This window comes from Gorilla gorilla, chromosome 3 (genome assembly GCF_029281585.2).
Source record: "Gorilla gorilla gorilla isolate KB3781 chromosome 3, NHGRI_mGorGor1-v2.1_pri, whole genome shotgun sequence".
NCBI classification, from domain to species: Eukaryota; Metazoa; Chordata; class Mammalia; order Primates; family Hominidae; genus Gorilla; species Gorilla gorilla.
In genome coordinates, this window is record NC_073227.2 from 69,918,069 (window position 1) to 69,943,338 (window position 25,270).

Here is a 25,270-nt window from a genome sequence, read left to right on the forward strand (position 1 = left end):
TGGTCCACCCGCCTCCACCTAGAAGTTAATCTTTAACAAAGGTCATCACTTGAGAAGGCAGGAGGTTATTGTTTGTGATGTCTTTTTTTTTTTTTTTTTTTTTTTTTGAGACGGAGTCTCCGCTCTGTCGCCCAGGCTGGAGTGCAGTGGTGCGATCTTGGTTCACTGCAACTCCGCCTCCCGGGTTCAAGCAATTCTCCTGCCTCAGCCTCCTGAGTAGCTGGGACTACAAGCGTGTGCCACTATGGCCGGCTAATTTTTGTATTTTTAGTAGAGGCAGGGTTTCACCATGTTGGCCAGGATGGTCTCCAGCCTTGACCTTGTAATCCGCCCACGTCAGCCTCCCAAAGTGCTGGGATTACAGGCGTGAGCCACCGCACCCGGCTGTCTCTGATGTCTTTTAATTCTCTCTAGTCATTGTATAGAACAAGAAAAATGAGAAAGTGAGTTAATCTATAATCTGAGAAACAGAAGTTGTAACCATATGTGACTTGGATCACAGTCATATCTCTCTCAAGGCCTAAAGTATATTTGGGGTTCCAATAGCTTTTAAATTATTTATTTTTACAACGTAAAATGCTTAGGACAGACTGCCTGGCATGTTAGTTAATATTAGATGAGATATCTAATTGTTACATTGTCATCTGCTGTGATTGCTAATCATCAGCATCAGCATCATCAATAGAAGTAGTGCTAGTACAAGTAGCATTTAATGTGTTGTCACACTAAGTTCATGAATGCTTGTTGAGAAAGTATGCTTGATAAGGTTCTTCAAGAAGCTAATCAATTGGCAGATTTAACAGCTAATATCTTTTTATATTCACAGGGGTCAGGAGAGTGCTGGTATTGTGACTAGTGATGGGAGTTCAGTGCCAACATTCAAATCACACAAGGTAAATTTGAATTTTAAGAAATGTTGATGACAGACCAAGTGCGGTGGTTCATGCCTGTAATCCCAGGACTTTGGGAGGCCAAGGCAGGAGGATCACCTGAGGTCGGGAGTTCAAGACCAGCCTGACCAACATGGAGAAACCCTGTCTCTACTAAAAATACAAAATTAGCCAGGCATGGTGGCGCATGCCTGTAATCCCAGCTACTTGGGAGGCTGAGGTAGGAGAATTGTTTGAACCTGGGAGGCGGAGGTTGTGGTGAGCCGATATTGCGCCATTGTACTCCAGCCTGGGCAACAAGAGTGAAACTCCATCTCAAAAAAAAAAAAGAAAAAAGAAATGGGATGACAAAGATAACAAAGACAGATGATCATTAATATGGGGAGGGGGATTTGAATAAATAATTTGCAATCAAAAGTAATATTCTTTGGATCAGCCACTTTCAACTTTATATCCTAACATTTGTCAAATTAGGATGTATTTCTTCCCCAGTTACAATTTTTTGCCTAAGACCAACTCAAATAGGGAGTCATTTATTTAAATGCTTTAAGATGCTTTGATTTTTTTAATGCAAATTTTAGTTTTTATACTTGACAAATTTTATTGCTTACTACATCTGTTCTTAAATGTTTTAGTGAATAGTATCTTATGAAACACAAGTGCTTCAACATTGTGAAGGTATTAAATGCCACTAAATTGTTCTTTTTAGAATGGTTAATTTTATGGTATGTGACTTTTGCCTCAGTAAATTTTTTTAAGTAAGTGCTTCACAGTTCTTACAATTAGGTTATTTGTTTTTGACTTTTTTTTAGATTAGAATTCTGAAACACAGAAAAATTAAATGTACTTCTTTGTCTTATTTGGATTGGCTGGGCAGAGAAGAGAGGCGTTTATTACTAGCAGTACTAGTCTGTTTTTTTCTAAGTTGCACTTTTTGATTTCTCAAGGGAATGGGTCTTGTAAATCACGTCTTTACTGAAGACAATTTGAAAAAATTATATGTTTCAAATCTTGGAATTGGACACACAAGGTATGCCACCACAGGAAAATGTGAATTAGAAAATTGTCAGCCCTTCGTTGTTGAAACACTTCATGGGAAGATAGCTGTGGCACATAATGGCGAATTGGTAAATGCTGCTCGATTAAGGAAAAAGGTATGTTTGTTTGTTTGTTTTCCCTAAGCCTTTTTAAATGATTAGGATGGGTTAATGAATAAAAGTTAAGGATCTTTGTAAAGGGCATTTTCTAATTGTTGCTACCTGTTACCTAACTGCAACAAACAATTGCATCAGAATGATCTGGAGTACTTGTTACAATTCCAGATTGTAAGCTATCCCCTAGAGTTGGAGACAAGGGTGAGAATATGCATTTTAGACTCACTTTTTGAATGCACTGCTTTAGAGATTTGGGAGAGTTGATTTATGGATGGAAGCATAGAGAAATTAGAGTTTATGGACTTGCTATCTCTTTAACTCTGTTGCTATGTTCAAAGCTTGTATAAGAAAAATCAAGCCGTTTTTCCTATTCTCAGACTCATCACACTTCTGTCACCAAATAGGGGGGTTTCTTATACCAGCCAGTTTTCCAGAGGACACCAAATGGGTATCCTATAATTCAATTGTATTCTGATAGTACCTGGAGGTAAAGTCAGGTTCCAGAAGTTAAGGGCTCAGTCCCACAAGATTGTCCTGCACTTCAGATGCCAGTTGCAAGTCCAGGCCTTTGGTACATCTGACAACCAGTTATAAATTGGGAGTTCCTGCAACAGCCCTAGCACTACCTTTGGTTTCAAACATCACAAAACTCAAGAAAGTGCTTTGTATACATTTACCAGTTTATTATAAAGGATATTACAAAGGCTACAGAAGAACAGTCTGGTGAAAAGATGGAAAAGGCAGGGTATGTGGGAACGAGCGTGGAGCTTCCATGCCCTTTCCAGGGGCACCACCCTCCAGGCATCTCCAAGTGTTCAGCTATCCAGAAGCTCTCTGAACCTAGTCATTGTGGATTTTTGTGGAGGCTTCATGAAGTAGGCACAAATGATTAAATCATCAGCCACTGGTGATCAGCTCAACCTTTAGCCTTTCTCCCCTTCCCTGGGGGTCCAGGGATGAAGCTGGAAGCTCCAACCCTCTGGTTGATTCCCCTGGCAAGTAGCCCTTATACTGATGCTGTGCAGGAGCCCCTAGCTACCAGTCATCTCAACAGCATACAAAAGGACACCTATCATTTTGGCAATTCTAAGGGTTTTAGGAGCTGTGTACCAGGAAAGACCAGGATAAAAATAACATATATAAATCTTCTTACATATCACAAAAGCATAAAAATAAAATGGAGTATAAACTTGAAGATGACATGAAAAAATGAATTGGAAACAATGACAGGAAACTAGAATATGGGAAAAGGGACGGAGACTGTTTACTTAAACTCTTGGTTCACAGCATGTTGTTTGGAGCTTTCTGTGCTAATGATGTCAAATTTGTGCCTATGCTTTCATTCATCATTTCATCTTTCTTTTTTTTTTTTTTTAACTGCCTGTCTTTATATTCATTCCTAGTAGCTTCCTTTTATCCATTCAGGCATTCGTTAATTAATGTTGAGTTTCTTCAGTTTATTAGCTCCCAATAACCTTGACTTGGTAACTTCAGAACCTGGTGATATTTAGTAATAGATGGTTACACGCACGCCCCATCCTATAAGCATTCTAGAGCTGGGCAATTCACATATGATGAACAGTTACAGAAGCTTAATAATAATGAACTGCTGGGTCAAAAATATGTAGAGCCCAGGCTTTTGTACCACTCACTGTCATTCCATTTTTCAGTTCTGTCTTTAGACATTTCCTAGAGATTTGTCCAGCCCTGTTTATAGGCATTATAATGACCTTATTGTGCTTTTCTGTCCCCAAATGAAAAAATATATAGTTCATTTAAAAATTCAGACAATCATGAAAGTATAAATATGGAGTAAAAATTTCTTAAAAATTCACCACTTAGAGATAACCACTAACTCACTGTTTCCTGACATAACGCCTTACCTAGATGCTAAACTTTATCTCTACCTTTAGCTCCCTACTGAAAATGTTCTGTAGTGCCCATTCAGACTCAATCTGTGCATGTCCATGGGGCTGCCCTTGTCTTGGTCAGTCCTGCTCAGAACTTTGTAATTATCATAGCGTACACTCAAGCGATATTTATTACATCTGCTACATTTCATTGTTCAATACAGTTGATTACTTTCTTCTATCAGTAATAATCTTAATGAGGATGGGTAGCCACCATTATGATCACTAACAAACCCAGCTTGAAAGTTATCACTGTAGTGTACTACTTTTATAGGAATATACCCAGTTCATCAAGAGTGTTGAGGGTAGAAAAGGTCAGACCCACAAACCAAATTTTCAGGACCCCCTACCACTTTCAGGTCTGCGTGCCTTCAGATTTAGTATTCAAAAGCTTTTCTGTACATCTCATAAAGCACATTTTTCCTGCTTGAAAATCTTCTAGATTTCCTATTGCCTCCAGCCATGGTCATCCGTTATTAGTATATACATACTATTAGCGCAGGAGTCCCCAACCCCTGTGCTAGGGACTGGTACCAGTCTGTGGCTTGTTAGGAACCAGGCCACACAGCAGGAGGTGAGTGGTAAGTGAAACTTCATCTGTATTTATAGGTGCTCCCCATCACTCACTATTACCACCTGAGCTCTGTCTCCTGTCCAGATCAGCAGCAGCATTAGATTCTCCTAGGAGCATGAACCCTGTTGTGAGCTGTGCATGCAAGGGATCCAGGTTGTGCTCTCCTTATGAGAAGCTAATGTATAATGCCTGATGATCTGTTACTGTCTCCCATCACCCCCAGATGGGACTGTCTAGTTGCAGGAAAACAAGCTCAGGGCTCCCACTGATTCTAGATTATGGCGAGTTGTATAATTATTTCATTATATATTACAGTATAGTAATAATAGAAATAAAGTGCACAATAAATGTAATTCGCTTGAATCATCCCCAAACCATGCCCTGTCCCTGGTCCATGGAAAAATTGTCTTCCACCAAACTGGTCCTTGGTGCCAAAAAGGTTGGGGACTGCTGCATTAGTGGGATGCAGGATTTTTGTAACTGGACATCCACAGAATGCCTTATTTCTTTTCATTACGGTTGGCTACTGGGTTTGGGATGGGGTGGAGCTTCCCCTCTGATGATGAAACTTCTCTTTTTTTCTATATAGCTTCTGCGTCATGGTATTGGTCTGTCTACAAGTTCTGATAGTGAAATGATTACCCAGTTACTGGCGTATACCCCTCCTCAGGAACAAGATGACACCCCAGACTGGGTAGCCAGGTAAGCAGAGAACTGGACTAAACTTAGAGCTCTAGTAAGGAGAGTTTTGCCTTGCATATGTTTATAACTGAAGTTATTCATTCAATTATTTAATTAATTCCAGGATTAAAAACTTGATGAAGGAAGCACCCACAGCATACTCCCTGCTTATAATGCACAGAGATGTTATTTATGCAGTACGAGATCCTTATGGAAATCGTCCCTTATGCATTGGTCGTCTTATTCCAGTGTCTGATATAAATGACAAAGGTAATAAACTTTAGAAGGAATATCATTTCATAATGTTTTTCCATTATTGTCCTACTGCTATCAAGCCCTGAAATCTTTAGGTATAGAAAGTTGATGGGTGGGAGGGAGCTAGGTAAAAAAAATAAAAATAAATGTATTCTTCCTTTTTAAAGTACGTTTCTTTGAGTACTCCTGAGGATGAGTCCCTTTTTTTTTTTTTTTTTTTTTTTTGAAACCGAGTTTCACTCTTGTTGCCCAGGCTGCTGGAGTGCAGTGGTGCGATCTCAGCTCACTGCAACCTCCGCCTCCCAGGTTCAAGTGATTCTCCTACCTCAGCCTCCCGAGTAGCTGGGATTACAGGCACACACCACCATACCCAGCTAATTTTGTATTTTTAGTAGAGACAGGGTTTCTCCATGTTGGTCAGGCTGGTCTCAAACTCCTGACCTCAGGTGATCTGCCCACCTTAGCCTCCCAAAGTGCTGGGATTACAGGCGTGAGCCACCACACCTGGCTGGATGAATCCCTTTTAATGTTTTTAATGGAGATTCCTATTTTTTCCTGTCTTAATTGCCTATTCATGTCCTTTGCCTAGCTTTTTCATTTCTGCAGTATGATTTTAGTGGTTTCTTTTCACTTTTATCAAGATATCTTTTTCTAGCCATGAAATCATAATGTTAGAAGGAATCTTAGAAGATCATTTATTTTATCTTTGGCTCAAGTCGAATGAGGATCCATGTGCTCTTAAAGTCATAGAAATGGCTATTCTATGAGTTTTATTTACTTATTTATTTAGTGTTAGCTGTTCCGTTGAAATAGCCTCTTAAAATTTCTGGAATCCATTAATTGAATTGATTTGTGATTTACAGAGAAAAAAACATCAGAAACAGAAGGATGGGTGGTGTCTTCAGAATCTTGTAGCTTCTTATCTATTGGTGCAAGGTAAGTTTTACCTTGTTTGACATATTTTATTTTCCCATGTTGGAAAGAATTTTTTTTAGACAGTTTCTTATTTATGTGAAAGTTTGAAAGTTTTCTTTTTGATATCTGCAAGAAAATATTTATAAATGGTTTTTCTTATGCATGTTATGCTCAGCAGTTGCACTGAGTTTAATGTTCTAGTAATAGCTTCTAATTCTGAAGCTGGCATTCTTTCAAGATACTATGAAACTTATTTTCTTTATTTTGTATATTTTTCTCTTTTTACAGTACAATATGAAAATAGAGACTTATTTTAGAAAGGAAGAACTTCCTCAATGAGAGATAGTTATGATAGAAAAATGTAAGCCAGGAGAAAATGTTTTCTTTATACTTTATTCTTTTAAAATTCAATACAACTTAGGGCCCTTAATTTTTTAATTCTATACTAGAACTTAGTGTTTACAGAGAGATTAGAAAGAAATCATTGCAGGAGACATACGACTTTAAAAAGTCACTTCTAGATTTTATATTGAATGAATCAATTGTTTCTTTAAGGGAAGGTACTCTGTGTGCTTTATAATTAATATTTTCATCAGCCTTAAGGACTAGTTTATTAAAAGTCTTCTTTCTTTAACATTGTTTCCCAAGATATTACCGTGAAGTCTTGCCTGGAGAAATTGTGGAAATATCCAGACACAATGTCCAAACTCTTGATATTATATCAAGGTCTGAAGGAAACCCAATGGCTTTTTGTATCTTTGAATATGTTTATTTTGCAAGACCAGACAGTATGTTTGAAGGTAAGTAGATTTCTTTTCTTTGAACATTCATATAAATGTTTTAGCTATCTCCTTGAAACATGGCAATTCTTGCCTCAAAGGCTTACCTGGCTCTTTGAAGGCATATAGTTATATGTTGTGGATATAGGACTGAGCCCACAAGTCATAAGATCACTATTTTTCACTTCCTTTTGACTCTTGGATTTTGTTTTTTGTTAGGAGTAAGGATTATGATTTTTTAGATCTATATGAAGGTCAATTTTTTTTTTAAAACCACACAGTTGAGTTCCCCAGTTTGTGTATTTCCACATTCATATTTTTGTATATATTGCATTTCTTTTTATACTCAATCTGTAGAATTCTGCACTAGTTTTTTAGAATAACACTGCTATATCATGCTAAGTAAAAATACTCTCTCTCCTTTTCCAAACACACCAGACCAAATGGTTTATACAGTAAGATACCGTTGTGGCCAGCAGCTAGCGATTGAAGCACCTGTGGATGCAGATTTGGTTAGCACTGTTCCAGAATCTGCTACGCCTGCTGCTCTTGCTTACGCAGGAAAGGTATTTTCTCTTAATTAACATGCAGTGAATTGCTCTCCCAGCTGTGGAATAAGAAACCCTCGCCTATAAAGAGAAACTTATCAACATTTCTAAGGAGAAAGGAAGCTTTGGTGGTTAATGTTGGTTTGTTTACAGGCGTTTTTTATTTTCCAGGCTTTTTATCCAATGGCACTATTTTAGTGAAAACCACTAAAAGGTTCACTGAAAAGAAAAAAACGTTCACTAAAGCGTTCAGAAATTGGCCCCCTTCTTTTTAAAAAGATAACATCATGAATATACAGTTGACCCTTGAACAATTTGGGGGTTAAAGGTGCCAACCCTCTGCACAGTCAAATCTGTGTATGCATTATAATGCCCCCAAACTTAAATACTGATAACCTACTGTTGACTGGAAGCCTGACCAATAACATAAACAGTTGATTAACATATTTTGTATATGTATTATATGCTGTATTCTTGCAATAACATAAGCTAGAGAAAAGTAAATGCTTTGAAGAAAATCATAAGGAGGAGAAAATATATTTACTATTCCTTATGTGAAAGTGGATCTTCATAAAGGTCTTCATCCTGATTGTTGTCTTCACGTTGAGTAGGCTGAGGAGGGAAGAGGAAAAGGGGCTGGACTTGCTGTCTCAGGGGTGGCAGAGATGGAAGAAAATCCACCTATGAGTAGACTCATGTACTTCAAACGCATGGTGTTCATCAACTATATATTCAGTGGAAAAATTTACTTAATATTAAAATAAACGTCTTGAATTATCTTCACAAGTCACTGGAATATTTGCTTGCTACTAAGTATGGGTAATAATAAGGCTGTTTATGTTCATTTAGCATGATGTTGTCAGTGTTATGCTTTATTTTCATAACCAGGTGGATGGTGTAACTGTAGTAATCCTGGGGTATAACATCCAATATTCACTACCTTGGATACTTTATTAACTTCTAAAAGAATTAATATGCATACATTTTAGAAAAGATTACCTTGATAAATGGGTTAATTACTTCCTATCCCTAAAAAGTATCTCATTGGTCTACTGGTTTTTATTTAATTCATTTCTTTAAAAATTATCATTTTGATAATGAATTTTTCTGACAGTGATTTAATCTTTGTCATGTCTTCATATGCTTACTGTTATCTTTCAAAACAGAGGAATAATATTTAAGACAAAAACATTATGAGTCCTCACAAAATGAATTGGTTTTTCCACCAAGTACATTTTGTTTAGTGGTTTTTCTTTTTGCCTTTTTTCCAAATAATAAAGGAAAATTATTTTGAAATTTTACTTGAATATTGTGGCGGCAACACAATCTAGAGAAAATATTTGCCTATTCTGTATATTACTCCTCATTGTCCTTTCATTTCTTCTCTATCAGTGTGGACTTCCATATGTGGAGGTGCTGTGTAAAAACCGGTATGTAGGGAGAACCTTCATTCAGCCAAACATGAGGTTAAGACAACTTGGTGTTGCAAAAAAATTTGGAGTATTGTCAGACAACTTTAAAGGCAAAAGAATTGTTCTTGTAGATGATTCAATTGTCAGAGGCAATACCATCTCACCTATAATAAAACTGCTCAAAGAATCTGGTGCAAAAGAGGTAAGTAATATTAAAACATATCCTAAAGCATCAGTTAACAATAAGATACTGGCGTAAAATTGCATTTCAGGGTAGTGAATCAAAATGGATGTTCAATATAATAAATTAACTTTTTTATATCAGTTTCGTTTAGGAATAACTGTGTAGCAACTTGGAGAACATGTCACAGCCACACTTACATTAAATGTAATCCTTAATAGATTAAAAAGCTCAATATAAAAGCTTAAGGCTGGGTGAGGTAGCTCATGCCTGTAATCCCAGTACTTTGGGAGCCTGAGGTAGGAGGTTGCTTGAGCCCAGGAGTTCGAGAACAGCCTGGGCAATATAGTGAGACCCTGTCTCTACAAAAATAAAAGATAATAATAAAATTAAATTTTAAAAAACCTAAAATTTTTACAAAATTAATTAAAAGACTAACTACACAAAATAGGCTGGGCACAGTGACTCATGCTTATAATTCCAGCACTTTGGGAGGCTGAGGTGGGCAGATTGCTTGCGTCCAGGAGTTCAAGACCAGCCTGGACGACATAGTGAAACTCACCTCTCCTAAAATTACAAAAAATGGGTGGGGCGTGGTGGCACACACCTGTAATTCCAGCTACTTAGGAGGCTGAGGTGGGAGGATGGCTTGAGCCTAGGAGGTAGAGATTGCAGTGAGCCGAAGTGATCTCAAAAAAAAAAAAAAGTCTAAAAACACCACAATAGAATGCTTTTTAAAATCAATGGAATATTGATTGCTTTCTCTACTTGAAGACATGCAGCCAATCCCAGTGTAATACATTTGACTTATTATTTTTTAAAATGTATTTGTTAAAGACAGTGTCTGGCTCTGTTGCCCAGGCTGGAGTGCTATGGCACCATCTCAACTCACTGCAACCTCTGCTTCTGGGGCTCAAGCAATCCTCCCACCTCAGCCTTCTGAGTAGCTGCGACTATAGGCATGCGCCATTGCAGCCAAGCTAATTTTTGTGTTTTTAGCAGAGACGGGTTTTCACCATGTTGCCCAGGTTGGTCTTGAGCTCCTGGACTCAGGTGATCCACCTGCCTCGGCCTCTCAAAGTGTTAGGATTACAGACGTGAGCCATCGTGCCTGGCCAAGTTATATTTTAATATCACTTTATGTCTTTTTTTTTTCCTTGATACTGGGACTCACTGTGTCACCTGGTTGGAATGCAGTGGTTCAATCTCAGCTTACTGCAACCTCCACCTCCTGGGCTCAAGAGATCCTCCCACTTCAGCCTCCCAAATAGCCGGGACCATAGGCACACACCACCATGCTCGGCTGATTTTTCATATTTTTAGTAGAGGCACGGTTTCACCATGTTGCCCATGCTGATCTCAAACTCCTGAGCTCAGGCCATCTGCCTGCCTCAGCCTCCCAAAGTGCTTGATTACAGGTGTGAGCCACCATACCCGGCCTCACTTTATGTCTTGAAAAAAAATTTTTAATTTTTATTTTTTAAATTGACAAATGTGTATATTTATTGTGTACATGTTTGTATATAGATATTTTAAGATTTCAAAGCTTATTCTATTTCAGTAGCTCATACTACAGAAGTGAGATGCCATTTACAACTAATAGTTATGTAAATTTAAAAATAAAGTCTCAGCCTGGGCAACATATACCCCATCTCTGAAAAATCAAAAATAAAATCTCACTGTAGAAGAAAGTGGGATGAAAAGCAGCATGCCAGTTTATTTAGAAAGTTTCCAAGATAGTTGGGGTTATGATTTTCCAGCCTTTTTTATACCTGTGTTTAGGATTATGATCATCTTACTCTGGAATTCTGTGGAAATTATGTAATAGATACAAGAGTTTAACATAATTTCATCATTTATTGCAATAGTGAAAAAGAATAAAGTCAAAGAACCTGGAAATGGCATATCTCCCTGTTGGTGAATGTAATTTAGTAAATTGATATCAGTGTGATGAAATATGATGCAGCCATTAAATACTAAGAAGACTGCATAGCAAAAATGGGAAAATCTATTCTAATAATGTTTAAAAAGGAAATGTGGACACTGAGTATAGCCATGTAAATGTACCTGATGAAAGGCAAAAAAAACAATAACAGACAAAAACAACTCTGTTGTAGTAGTAAGGTTTTTGTTATAACCTGGTAAATTGTATTTTTCTTTTAAAATGGTAAGATAAGGGATAAGCAGAAGTACCCGGTATTACAAGAGAAAAGTGGCTCTAGGAATGTAAAGACATCAAATGAGAAGTAGGATATCTAGACAAAGAAACTTCCTCAAGATTAGGTGAAAGAAAAAAAAAAAACCAAGAAGCAGCTTTGTAGAAAGAATAATTTATTACCCATATGTTGTTACTGAATATTCTGCAAAACAATTTTGTATTGTATTTGCACAATGAAAGAATTTTGCATAGTCTTAAAAACCTTGTGTGCAATGATTTCTTTCCAAGGTACACATTCGAGTAGCTTCACCACCAATTAAATATCCATGCTTCATGGGAATAAACATTCCTACAAAAGAAGAGCTCATTGCCAATAAACCAGAATTTGATCACCTTGCAGAATATCTAGGTAAGTATTAAAATTTCTATAAACTTTTGATTATTAACAGAGAAAATCCAAAGCTTGACAGTCTTTACACCTTTAGTAAAAAGGAGTATTCAGTGTTTGTTAAAAGTAGTTATATATGTTAAACAGATTGAATACTATTCTCAACAGTGAGAGTAGTGGGCATGGGCAGACACCACAGAGTCTTGTCTTGGAGAGCTAAGCCAAGGTGAGATCAGAGAAGGAAGAGGTGGTTTCCAGGTGGAGGGAAGTGCAATCATATCACTTAAAGCCTCCCAAAAGTCAGATCCCAAGAAAAACAAAAATAATTTAATCAGATTCTAACAGAGTAATTTGGATGTGGATACAAATCACAAGGTAAAAAGTTTGTGTAGGTTCATATTCAATAATGAGATAAGGAGACTTCGAGATCTAAGTTATCCTGGGTAAGACATCTTCCTTTCAAAATCAGGTGATGTATAAACTGTGGAAATAACACATGATATTTAGTCATTGTGCCTTGGTACCTCCACACCATCTGTTTGTGGCTGGTGTTTCTTTTAACCTGTCATGCATGTGCCTCACTGGTTAAATATTTTTAAATATCACCCTGATGGGTGTCATACATGTTATAAGCACTCACACTTTGCCAGAAACTATGCTGCCTATATTATCTATATTATCATAACATCATAAAAACTCTACATTTAGGCAATGTTTCCACCATCTTATATAGATGAAAAAATAGACTTAGGAAAACTGAGTGAACTTGAGCTTAACTTTGAGCCTAGATCTTCCTGACTTTAAATTCCATTTTTTCAATTAAGAAAATTACTCCCAAAGCCCTATAATTCCATTCTAGACTTGAAGCCTCCTCTGCTGTTTTAAGTTATGTTATCCCCTAGATTCCAATTAAAATTTTTAAAAATAAAGGAACTGAGTTTTATTGATTTTTTTTCCTTTTTTCTTTTTTAAAAGAAAGGCTAAAGGAGAAATTTTTATCCTAGCTTAAATTATTCTGTTTGTAACTATTCTCTGTTGACACGTTTCTTCCTTTCTAAAGGAATTCTTATTACATTTTTATTTTTCCCTCTTTCTTCCTTTAGGAGCAAACAGTGTTGTGTATCTGTCAGTAGAAGGACTGGTTTCATCTGTACAAGAAGGGATAAAGTTTAAAAAACAGAAAGAGAAAAAGCACGATATTATGATCCAAGAAAATGGAAATGGTCTGGAATGTTTTGAAAAGAGTGGTCATTGTACAGCTTGTCTCACTGGAAAATATCCTGTAGAATTAGAATGGTAGCTGGTAGGGTTGGATGTGTGTAGTTTCAAGATAGAAAGTTGGTCAAGAAGTTATAGTGGTCACACCTCATCTATTTACTGTTACTCAGTTGGTACAATGTAAAATGCCATGCTTATGTTTACCTTTATAAGTTTTGAGATTTTTTTTCTGAAAAGGATACCAAAGTGCGATAATTGAACATTTCCAATTGCATATAATACAACAATATGTGGTGTTCTTTTTTTTACACAAGCATTGGCTAGCCTTTTTAACCTGGTCAGAGAAGGCAGGTGGTCACTGACATTTGCCAAGTCCATGCTTTAAAGGGTTTGCAAGAAGTTAGGGTTAAGGAGAGGTGATGCCAACAAGACAGGTGAGTTAAATATACCATTTCACACAAAGTTTGAATAGAATACATTATACCTCATAGGTGTCTAGCCTCTACAGTTCTGGCTGTAGTTATGACCTTGGCTTCCCTGTCTAACTGTAGACAAATCTTTAAAAAAAACCATAAAATATAATCTGTGGTGCCTCAGTTCCCCCACATGTGCAATGGGATACTTATATTATTAAATAATTAATAAGAATGTGAATAAGTGTCATACTTTTGTGATTTGAGCCATCATTTCACTTCTGATTTTAAGACAACTCATGATTGTTAGCTTTCGGAAAGCTAATGATTATTAACTTTTTGAAATTAGTTTACAATTAAGATTTCATTATGATGGAAGGAGACATAATTGGCAGATCTTTGCCATCTCTCTTTGAGATGTCCTAAAAAGGGTTGTAAAAATCTGTGAAAAAGTTTTTCCTACATTTGACTAGAAAATGTGATCCATAGTATTTAGTGCCCTGATACTATAAGCTCAGCAAGTAACCTGGTACATTTGAAATAAAAACCAAATTTTTAGATTCAAACAATCCCTTTATCCTTAATTTAATTAATTATCATATGCTTTTTTTAATGAAGTGCTTGATCACTTGGAAACATATATACATGTAGATGTACATATACAAGTACACATACACATAAATATTATTGCGATTAAGTGATCAAGTACAGACACAATAGGGGCCAGTTTTGTTTAAGGATCAAAGAGACAACCACTTTGGGGAATTAGTGTCAACTTACAATCCAAGTCCAAGTATCATCTTATAATCACTTTTTTCTACTTTATTAAGATCTAATGAATTTGATTTCTTTTTTGAAGTTTTTTCTTGTAACATCTGAGATTTAGAAGTTTAAGATGACTTGACCCCAAACCTTTGTTTATGTAAGAATTTTTAAACATAAAAGTGTTTGTTTCTGTTATGTTACCATAATTTGATGTATATAGTGTCCAGATCCATTTAGAAATTTAATATTTATTAATAACTGAAACTGTTTGTCTTCCTTTGGTATATAGTCTCGCATATTATATTATAGCAGGCCAAGATAAAATTTTGACAGCTCTTTAAGCCCACATGCAGCAGTGGGTCAGATAACCCTGTGGCAGTGAGACGGGCAAATTGGCATTTGAATAAAGCCCTGGGACCACCTCAACATGTGTAGCCTCTTGTCTTAAATGTACTCCCCATGGCAGCATGGAGGAGGCAAGACCTGTGGGTCAATTTTGAACTGGCCTTACTTTGATTTTTAAAACAAGAGACTCAGGGAAAGTACTAAACCAAAATCTCTGATTTTACTTTGCGTTTTCTGTAGTTTTTGTTTTACTGAGATGCTTTGTAAAGGAAAATAATACTGTGACAGTTTAGTAATTCTACAGATTCTTAATATTTCTCCATCATGGCCTTTTACTTCACAATTTTCTTAAGTCTGAATTCAATTACAATTTTTTTTTACCAATTTAATCTCAAATGTTGTTTAACTGCTTTAAATTCATATATGTAGAGTATTATAAACTGCAGAGATAAAAAATGTGTTTTCACGGGATTTATATTGTGAACTAAACTAAGCCTACTTTTTGTGACTTACTTGTGATGCCTTGTTGATAAATATGTGTAATAAGTATGTTTAAATATGTGTGTCCTTTTTTTTTTTTTAATAGTGACTTTAGTTAGTGCTTTATGGTAAACAGCATGGAGACAACTTCCAGGCTCCATTCTTGGCACCAGCTAGTCATATCTTATTTCTCTGATCCAGGCATTTCAATAAATAGGCCATCTCTTATGAACCAGGCAAAACTGCTGGTTGACTATGAGGGACAAATAAAGTAATTAGAAAAGCAGTACTAAGTAAGCACTACATCGTGGCAAGTTCCTTGGAAGCACTATGGGGAAAGAGGGAGTGTCATGGAAGAGCAGGATTAGATTCAAAGTGTCAGGGTGGGTAGGTAAATGAATAGATAAACTGTAGTACATTCAGACAATAGAATATTATTCAGTGCTTAAAAGAAATGAGCAATCAAGCCATTAAATGACAGAAGGAACATAAATGCATATTAACTAAGTGAAAGGCACCACTCTGAAAATACTACATACTTAATATTGAAGGTATCCAAAGAAAAAGTCTCCCATGTTAAGGATAAACTGGTCACAGACAAGAAAGATTACTAGTAGGGCACCTGCCAGTGTTAAGAAAATTTCTGTGCAACTAGGTAAACCTTGGTCGCTGGACTGGATCTTTAATTCTTCTAGGTTCCTCCAATCCAACTTTCTTCCATAGAATTACTAAAAACGAGACTTGCTATGTTCTTAAAGCCCAAGCTCAAACTTAACTGATTTTTAAGGGAGAAATCTCACGCCCAGAGGTTCACAAAACTGCCCAATGCTATAACCAGAGACATTAAAACTGTAAACCGGAATGAAAAGCTAACATCTCCATACTGTGGGCAGCTTTTCCCAAGATGATGGAACATAACTCCCCATCCTAATGACACTCTTGCCCCTCTTAATTCTTCCTTGTTTATGCCTACCTCTTTGATTTGGCAGGATAATTTCACAATCGGTAGACATTGTGGGTGACTTGACAGAATCTGACTTCATAAATCCTTTAGTCCACCCAGGGGGTAATACTGGCAACATCCTCAGTAAACTTTTTGTTCAAATTGTACTAATGGTCTTTTTTAAAACAGAGTTAGCTCTCTCTGCTTTAATTCAAGCCAGTCACGGAATGCTACTTAATAGGATTGCTGTGTACCAGCTAAACAAAGAGATGTCTATGCTTTTGCTCATACTACATGCTGTACCTGGATACATTCCTTTGGGGAATTTATATACACAAAATAAGAAAATAGCCCACATGGTATAATAGGTCTCACCTAATTCTTCATGATCATTTGATTTATTCAACTGGTTGTCTTTAAGCCTAGGTTCACGGCTGAAAACTATTATGCTGAGATTGTTACTTTGTATTTTCTTTTTTTTAAGAACTTTATACCTGTTTCTTGTCAAATTTGCATAGAAATGCAACTCCTAACAGAATAATGCTCTTCCAGCACTTTGAGATGATAGACAGTGCCTATGGAACAGACAGAATTGAACTTAACAGTGGACTCCAGGTAGACTTAGCCTGAGATCCACTCCCTCCAAACCTCTTTTGTTGTTCAAATGTGGCTAAAGGGTTTTGATGCTAATTCCTAGTTACCAGTGACTCCCTTCAACATGGGGGCAGACTGGCACCAAGAGATATCAAAACCTAAATACAGGATGATTGATCAGTGATGCTTTTGAGAAAGACCTTGATCAAAAGGGGAAATGTGAAAGTTGTCAGATTCAAAATGGAGTCACTCGTATTAAAACCCTGACAAACGGAGCCAGGAAACGCCATGAAGGGGAAGGGTTCTCATGTACATATGGTTGATAACAAGAACTATCAAAAGACTACAAAAATTTACAACCTGCACAAAGGCCACCACAACCTTAAACACAACACACACACACACACACACACACACACACACACATACTTCTGCAACGACATCTGCCTAGCAACTGCCTATCTAACTTATGGACTGACACCACCCTTACCACGCTTGTTATTGTTAAAACAAACAGTGAGGTTTATTTTTATTTATTTATTTATTTTTTGAGATGGAGTCTCACTTCGTCACCAGGCTGGAGTGCAGTGGCGCAATCTCGGTTCACTGCAACCTCCACCTCCTGGGTTCAAGTGATTCTCCTGCCTCAGCCTCCCGAGTAGCTGGGACTACAGGCGTGTGTCACCATGCCCAATTAATTTTTATATTTTTCAAAGAGACGGTTTCACTGTATTGGCCAGGATGGTCTTGATCTCTTGACCTCGTGATCCACCCGCCTCGGCCTCCCAAAGTGCTGGGATTACAGGTGTGAGCCACCGCCACTCCTGGCCTTCCAGTGTACTTTCATAGTTACGTATTCTTTCCTCGTGCCCTGTGAAGAGGCGCCTTCCACCATGATTTTAAGTTTCCTGAGGGCTCCCCAGCCATGTGGAACGGAGTCAATTAAACCTCTTTTCTTTATAAATTACCCAGTCTCAGATATTTACTTAAAGCAATGTGAGAACAGACTAATACACCTGTCAAAACACCAAGCCTGAAAAACTCAACCACTAATTTGCTCTCTGCCTTTTCCTGAGCAGCTGAACACTGTTAGAGTAACTCACACAATGCCTTATTATCCCAACTGTGATATGTGCTACAACAGCACATAACAGGAGGACCTAACCTTGTTTCAGGTAGGGTCAAGGATTTTCCAAATTATTTTTGAACTTTTTAAGGAAACAATGACATTGACAACTGAGAGATAAGCCCTAAAATAAGTAGAGTGTGCCAGTCAAGGTACAAAATATCAGCAGGGTACAGGGTGGGCATTTGATATTTCCCTGCAACTGGAACAGTGTAAGTGGATGGAGCTGAGTAAAAAAAAAGATAGTTTGGGAAACAAGCGCCTAAGACGTGAATCCCTGCTATAAGGGTGCTATTTAGTATAGGAGGTCAGATTTGGAAATAATGCAGCAACCGTAACAACTGATGCTGTAAGAAATATATGTCGCTGTCTGGGAAGGGTCTGGTATTGAAACCTATTTTAAAGTTAGTAAGATAGCCTGTTAACTGTTTTATGGCAGTAAACTTGGATTCCTGGGTGACAAAGAACTTTGTAATTTATGGCAAAAGCAGAAGCCAGAACTTCATGTTTATGCATTTTCCATGTCCCCCAAGTCCCACCAGGATGGTGAAGATGGGCCTCCATGGATGTCTGCACGTGCAGTCAGTAGGTTACATTATAGGAGAGGAATACTGAGTTTGGGGGATTCCATACTTTTGTAGTTAAGTGGAAGCAAGCCTACTCTTTGGGAAGAATACTTCAGCTATGAAACTGATCATCCCAAACAACCCTGAAAAATGATGTAGGTAAAGAGCAGTTAGGACCTTATATTCTTGGCAAATCCAGAATTTGCAGGTCCCATGACAAATGACCCCTCCCAAGAGTATGATGGGTTCGTGGGATGGAGTTTGGAGGAGTCTGGATAAATTATTCTTTAGGGCTTGAAGAAAGGCATCACTGAGGAAGTGATGTTTAAGCTGTATTTTCATCAAGCAGGCATGGAGAAAGAAGGGTATTTCAGCCTGAGCCCAGCCAAAACAGGTGTGGAAACATGATAAGGACTTTGTATTCTCAGAACTCTTACTAGCCTCTCATTATGACTAGAGTTTACAGTATCAGGTGTGGGGAATGTGGAAGATGGGTGGGGGAGCAGTGGCCTGCTGTGAGATATCAGGTTAGAAAGAAAATGAACTCTCTTGTTTACCTTGCTGAAGAGTCTGAATGTTATGCAGGCAACGAGGGATCATTGAAGCTTCTTATTCTCATAGAAGAATGCTATGACTGATCTGGTATATGTTTTAGAATGATCACCTTGGATTATCAGGTAAAAATGCTGTCTTAAACATAGTGTTCTACATTTGCTCCCTAAGACTCCCTGAAAATGACAGTGACAGGATTTTTAAAGTCATACACCCTTAAGGATTAAAGAAAAGGAATAATGGAAATGAAATTCTGGAATCAATAGAAAAGGGCTCAGTTGACTTGAAAAACCTGAATTCTAAACCCCCAGTGAGCAAAACCAACAAGCAATTCTATTTGTATCACATAACCCCCTAAAAAGCTAAGAAACTGGCTTCAGGAAGTAGAAGTGAAGAGGGTACCTAAAAGGACTGGAAGTTCATTTAGGGGAGTGTTATAACCTTTATGCCACCCCCGGCCCCCGCCTTATTCTGAAGCCTTTTTTTATTGTTCAGGAGTAAAACGGGGTCTCTGTAATGGAGGACATCAGGCACCTAAAACAAGGAGAATTAAGTGAAAATTGTACTAAATTCTGAGACATACCCCAGCCTCCATACCCCTCCTCTCCCACTTGATTTTCAACAAACGTCCCATGGGCTCAACAGCTTCCAATCAACTTTTAAATATACCCCCATTTACATATGAGCAGATAAGGACCACCAGACATCCTAGGAAAGCCTCTAATGTGAAAGATAGAGCACAAAATCAACAGAAGAAAGAAAAAGGAAACTTGAGGGAAATAGATACTGCAAGGGAAGAAAAACTTTAAAAAAGGTATCATTAATATCAGAGAGTTGGATGATGATACTGGAATAATAAAACATCATTTTGGCAGCAATTCAGAGTCAATCAGAGGCAAACAAAACTGAAAACGTTTTAGGAAAAAGCTGACCAAGAAGACCTGAACTAAAGTAGCAGTAATGGCGATGAACATGACACTTAAAAAACGCAGGTTCTAGGCCCCTCACTAGAAAACTAGGGGATGAACCTCCGGGGATGGAGTCCAGGAATTTGGAATCTTCTAAAACATCACCACTGGCAATTCTGATGTAGCCAGCTGGGTGCTGGTCTCAAGACTGAGAACTAGAGGACATAGGGTCTAATCGGATGTAAGAGGGTAAGAAAGTGGGAAGGTTGATAACTGTCTGGCTGGGTGGATGATGGTGTCATCCCAACATAGAAACATAGACAAGATACACTTTTGCCCACTTCCAACCCAAATACATAAATAAGGCTGTGTTAATTTGAGTAGTCCATGGTACATCTTGGAAAAGTATAGTTGGCATGTGGAGATATTTTTTGCTTAGATTAGAAGCACAGTTTCTTGTCACCAACAACTACGGCTGCGAGAGCGTCCTATGCTTTTTTCTCACGTACCGTTTTGATGCAGAGCTGTCTTCGCAGTCCCTCCCCCGGCTAAAACCCCCCAAACAAAAAAATCCCGATTACTCTGCCACCAGACAGTAGCTTTAAAACACCTCTGTTATTGCCGTTGACGCTTATTGTAATAATTGACATGTCTCCAACTGTAACAATTCCCTTAGAAACAGAAACTTCTATTCAGGCATATAGTTTACAAAACTCCACCTCGGACCTGCTTTAATTTCTTTACAGGTCCTACTAAATGCTCCTGTCAAATTCCTTAGTTATCGTTTCAATCTGCTTCCCAATTAAAATGTCAGCATCATGATGACAGGAACGTCGTTTGCAGGCGTCACTGCTGCAGCCATATCTCCAGCACGTTTCCAGAAAATGTCATTGGTTGAAAGCAATAACTCTCCTATTTCACAGTGATTTCATCTCTCTTCACATCAACCCTAGGTGATGTTTTTATTCTCACCTTATGAACGAGAATACTGCGGCTCAAAATTCAAGAGTCTTGCCCAGAGTTTTTTGGCAAGTACGAAAGGGTTATGGCTCCAAACTGGTTAGCTCCGAAGTCCTTGCAAACCCTGTCCGAGACCATGCGCGACCCCAAGGAGCGCCTGAGCAGATAACCAAAAGTGAAAAAGCCTATAGACCTCTTCACTCAAGTTAGCACCTCGGCTTCAGGAGAGGCAGCGCCAGCTCGACGCAGCCTGCCCGGGGGTCGCTCGCAATGACGTCACGTAGCGACGCGGAAGATTTACGTATGGTGCCTCGCTCTGGGATAGCTTTACGGCTTCTGGGAGCTGCTGCTTCGCTGTGAGAAGTATCCGCGACGAGCTATCCGGGAAAGGGCCGAATGCGATCAAACCTAATCCGCGAGACTTGCTAAGTGAGTCGCGGCAGGGCGCGGTGCCCGGCGGGGGTCTGTGTGAAGGAGGCGAAGTGCCGCTAGGCCTGAGCCTGCTTCCATATACATTTGCTCAGCTTCAGGACCACTGCCTGGCCTCGGATTTGATACATCGGGGTCTGGCGTGCTGGTGAGGTGCAGACTAACCCTGAGCTGTGTGTACACTCCTGCGTCACTAGCCTCCGCCCCTCCATTCAAATGGAAATAAGTGTGGTCCGCGCTCAGCTACCCCCTAGAGTGGTTTCGAAGAGCAATGAAGAAATGTTTAGGAAGCTATAAATTGTATTGTTACTCGTTGCATACCGTAAATTAAGAAGCCGGGGAATTGGGAAAATAAAGTTTCTAGATTATTTATCCATTTTTAAAACAGCCAGTGACCTAGAGAGAGGCCCCATAGCAATTGAATTTGTTGACACTCTTAAGATCTTTGTTGACTAAATAGCAGCTTCTACAGTTGTAGCAAGTAAATTTATTCCTTTTACATGTAAAATCTGCTTACCAGAGTTTGCTTTTTTTTTCCTTTTTAAGGTCTCAAACATTTGGGCATTAATAAGTTTAGTATTCTCTACTGCAGAGAATGTTATTTGTGATTCAATGAATGAAAATGAAAACCTGAGACAACAAGAATGGATTTTACCTTAAATGTCTGTAGCAACCATTGGGAAAATGGAAAGAAACATCTTAATTATCGTATAGATGTGTAGGTACCCTTCTGCACTACCTGTATGTTGCGAAATGAACTCATTCCTCATAATTTAAACGCATGCTGCAGAAAGCCTCCCTTATATTTACATAATGATCATTGCATGTCTGAGGAAAGCTTAAAATTGTATCTTGTGCATTAAAAAGAGCTAATATTTATAGAAATGCCTACTAAAAATAAATAATGTAAGTACTAAAGTTGCCTTATATGTTTAAACTGTATATTTAGAAATCACAGCATTTTCAAACTTATGGGTCTTGGCAGTTATTGGTTCATTTTACTCTCTTTAGGATTTCTTTTTCCTAATTGATGTTAATTAGTTGATATAAATGAAAATTTTGAGTCAGGAAATAAATTCAAATAGGTGTGAACAAATTTAAAAAAAAAAAAAAGAAAGAAAGAAAAAACTTGACTCGGCCGGGCGCGGTGGCTCCGCCTGTAATCCTAACATTTTGGGAGGCCAAGGTAGGTGGATCACTTAGGTCAGGAGTTCAAAACCAACTAGGCCAACATGGAGAAACCCTGTGTCTACTTAAAAAAAAATAACAAAAACAAAAATTAGTTGGACATGGTAGCGCGCACTTGTAATCCCAGCTACTCGGGAGCTTGAGGTGGGAGAATCGCTTGAATCTGGGAGGCAGAGGTTGCAGTGAGCCGAGATCGCGCCATTGCATTCCAGCCTGGGGAACAGAGCGAGACTGTCTCAAAAAACAAACAAAAACTTTACTGAAGCAGGCTACTTGGTAAGTCTTATTTGCTTTAAAATATGGAAAACAGAGTTCAGAGAGGGAAAAAAATTACTTTCACCTTTAAGGAAACACTGTGAATTTTTTTTACCATTGATCCCGAGTGTTTCTTTCTTGAAATACTGTTTCGAATCTTTTAACATAATCTGCATTAAGAAACCCAGAGAACATTGCATTGATATACTGCTTTATTGAGTTGTAATATTATATTTTCAGTCTAAGTGAACTTATTGGCAATTTAAAAATAAACTATACAGTATGAAGAGTTTACTTCTTGACAATTATACAAGTATGACTTCTGTAAAATATTAATAGTATAGTAATAAGCACTGTTTTTATATATAGTTGTCTAGAACTGAATGAATAGGAATAGGGTTTTTTGCTTTCTTCTGTCAAAGATTGATTTTACTTTCAACTGAGTTTAGCTCCTACTGGAATTTAAAAGCAAAGTTTATTTACATTAGTCATTTTATTTTATTTTTATTTCATTTACTTATTTATTTATTTTGAGATGGGGTCTTGCCCTGTCACCCAGGCTGGAGTGCAGTGGTGCCATCTTGGCTCACTGCAACCTCTGCCTCCTGGGTTCAAGTGATTCGCCTGCCTCACCCTCCAGAGTAGCTGGGATTACAGGTGTATGCCACCTTGCCCGGCTAATTTTTGTATTTTTAGTAGAGACAGGGTTTCACCAAGTTGGCCAGGCTGATCTTGAACTCCTGACCTCAAGTGATCCACCCACCTCGGCCTCCCGAAGTGCTGGGATTACAGGTGTGAGCCACCGCACCCGGCCACATTAGTAATTTTAAAGTCACCATACAAGATTTTGACTACTCTATCTTAACAAATCTGTAACAGTTACTGAAGGAAAGTAAAAAAAATTAAATGTGGGGTCCTTTAAATTTGATTTTATTGATTAATTTTTTATATATTTCATATTTACATTGTGGTCCGTTGAGAGAGAAGTCTCCATTTTTACCTGCTTCATTTTCATCTGTGTATACCACTGCCCTCCCAAATTTTTTTGATGCTCTGACCCAGCATAGGTTGATGTATCAAGTTAATTTTCAACCTCATTGTCCTCAGTAAAGTTACCATAGACATTTCATAAGTTCAGAGATTCTTCATTTATATATCTTTGATATAATTATTTTTGTGAGATATTATTGTAGAGAAGTTTCTCCCTGTCCCTCCACCGAGCTCTCTAAAACTCCCTCTCCCCCTAACACTTCTGTATATACACAGGGTTCTGTGCTACAAATTGATGTTTAGATAAACTTCAGTGAAATGACTCTTCAGGAATTGGTGCATAAGGCTGCCTCCTGTTATATGGACAGAGTAGCTGTATGTTTTGATGAATGCAACAACCAGCTTCCAGTTTACTACACCTACAAGACGGTGGTTAATGCTGCTTCTGAATTATCAGATTTTCTGCTGTTACACTGTGACTTTCAAGGAATTCGGGAAATTGGTCTCTACTGCCAACCTGGGATAGACTTACCCTCTTGGATTTTAGGGTAATATTTTTTAGAACTGTAAATTTGATGTTACTCCAAGCTAATGTAAATTTTTAATAGAGTATATTGCAAGTTATTATTGTGTTTACTGTTGGACTTTTCTATATTGTTTGGTCAATTGTAGAGAGGCTAAAGAAGTTTGCATTTCCCCTAGTATTATTTTTATATTATTTAAATTAATTATTCTGAGCTTATTTAGGAAAGACTAGAAGCTTTCACTAATAGAACATTTAAGTATCTCCAAAATACAAGGGCTTCATTAATCTGTTAAAGAAAAACAATTATAACAATTTATAACACTTTGTTGTTAGATAAAAGAAAACAGGATTTCACAGATGACATGACTATGTTTTTTGTCCGCAACTGAAATTTTAGGCACTAAGGTATTCAATAAATCAGTAAATTAGAGTTTTGGATAATAGTTGATATAGATTGAAATATGAACCCATTAGAAGACACTATTCCAACAAATATTTGCAAAATGTTCAATCATTTAAATTGTTCTAGAATGTTATCCTCATATAGTGATTTCTATTCTAGAACTCTGCAGTAAGTATAAACTGCCAAAGAAATAGAGTAGTTTATTCATTCTATAATATGTCTTAGTAAATTAATTTTATAAATATAAAGCAAAAGATGTTCAAAAATTTACTTTTGGCCAGGCACAGTGGCTCACACCTGTAAATCCCAGCACTTTGAGAGGCTGAGGCTGGAGTATTATTTAAAGCCAGGAGTTCGAGTCCACCCTGGTGACTTCACAAGACCCCATCTCTATAAAACAAATAAAAACAACAACAAAAATTTACTTTCACTCAATTATTGACGAAATTTATTGAGAATTTACTGTGTGCAAAGATCTAGTGTCCTTAAAGTATACCTGAAACTACTTAAAATGCTTAACTTTAAAAAAATCTTGTATTTCTCTATATTAAGTGATAAGAATTTAACATAGTAAATACTCAGGATTTTCATTAAGAAAAGATAAAATGACAGTGTTTATGTATTTATTTATTTTTGAGATGAAGTTTCACTCTTATTGCCCAGGCTGGAGTGCAACGGCGTGATCTCGGCTCACCGCAACCTCCGCCTCCCGGGTTCAAGCAATTCTCCTGCTTCAACCTCCCAAGTAGCTGGGATTACAGACG

The 25,270-nt window shown here is 37.7% G+C and overlaps 2 protein-coding genes across 10 annotated transcripts in view; both read left to right on the forward strand.

Moving 5' to 3' along the window:
• The window catches only part of PPAT (phosphoribosyl pyrophosphate amidotransferase), a 74,287-nt gene extending 59,144 nt beyond the window's left edge, over window positions 1-15,143 (forward strand). For all 3 annotated transcript variants that reach the window (XM_063705278.1, XM_031010389.3, XM_004065398.5), the window contains 10 exons: window positions 827-893; window positions 1,838-2,044; window positions 5,118-5,230; window positions 5,334-5,479; window positions 6,328-6,400; window positions 7,028-7,179; window positions 7,597-7,724; window positions 9,099-9,320; window positions 11,746-11,866; window positions 12,949-15,143. In XM_063705278.1, coding sequence (XP_063561348.1) covers window positions 827-893; window positions 1,838-2,044; window positions 5,118-5,230; window positions 5,334-5,479; window positions 6,328-6,400; window positions 7,028-7,179; window positions 7,597-7,724; window positions 9,099-9,320; window positions 11,746-11,866; window positions 12,949-13,145 — 1,426 coding nt within the window. In that variant the 3' untranslated portion in view covers window positions 13,146-15,143. The remainder of the gene's footprint in view (window positions 1-826; window positions 894-1,837; window positions 2,045-5,117; window positions 5,231-5,333; window positions 5,480-6,327; window positions 6,401-7,027; window positions 7,180-7,596; window positions 7,725-9,098; window positions 9,321-11,745; window positions 11,867-12,948) is intronic.
• A 1,025-nt stretch (window positions 15,144-16,168) lies between these two features.
• Window positions 16,169-25,270, forward strand: part of AASDH (aminoadipate-semialdehyde dehydrogenase) — a 53,423-nt gene continuing 44,321 nt past the window's right edge. For 3 of the 7 annotated variants that reach the window (XM_055385041.2, XM_019026016.4, XM_055385044.2), the window contains exons 1-3: window positions 20,999-21,144; window positions 21,691-21,862; window positions 23,854-24,125. In XM_055385041.2, the coding sequence (XP_055241016.1) occupies window positions 23,896-24,125 (230 nt within the window). In that variant the 5' untranslated portion in view covers window positions 20,999-21,144; window positions 21,691-21,862; window positions 23,854-23,895. Of the gene's footprint in view, window positions 21,145-21,690; window positions 22,609-23,853; window positions 24,126-25,270 lie in introns of all 7 variants that reach the window. The other 4 variants (XM_055385040.2, XM_019026015.4, XM_055385045.2 and 1 more) reach the window with 2 other exon arrangements.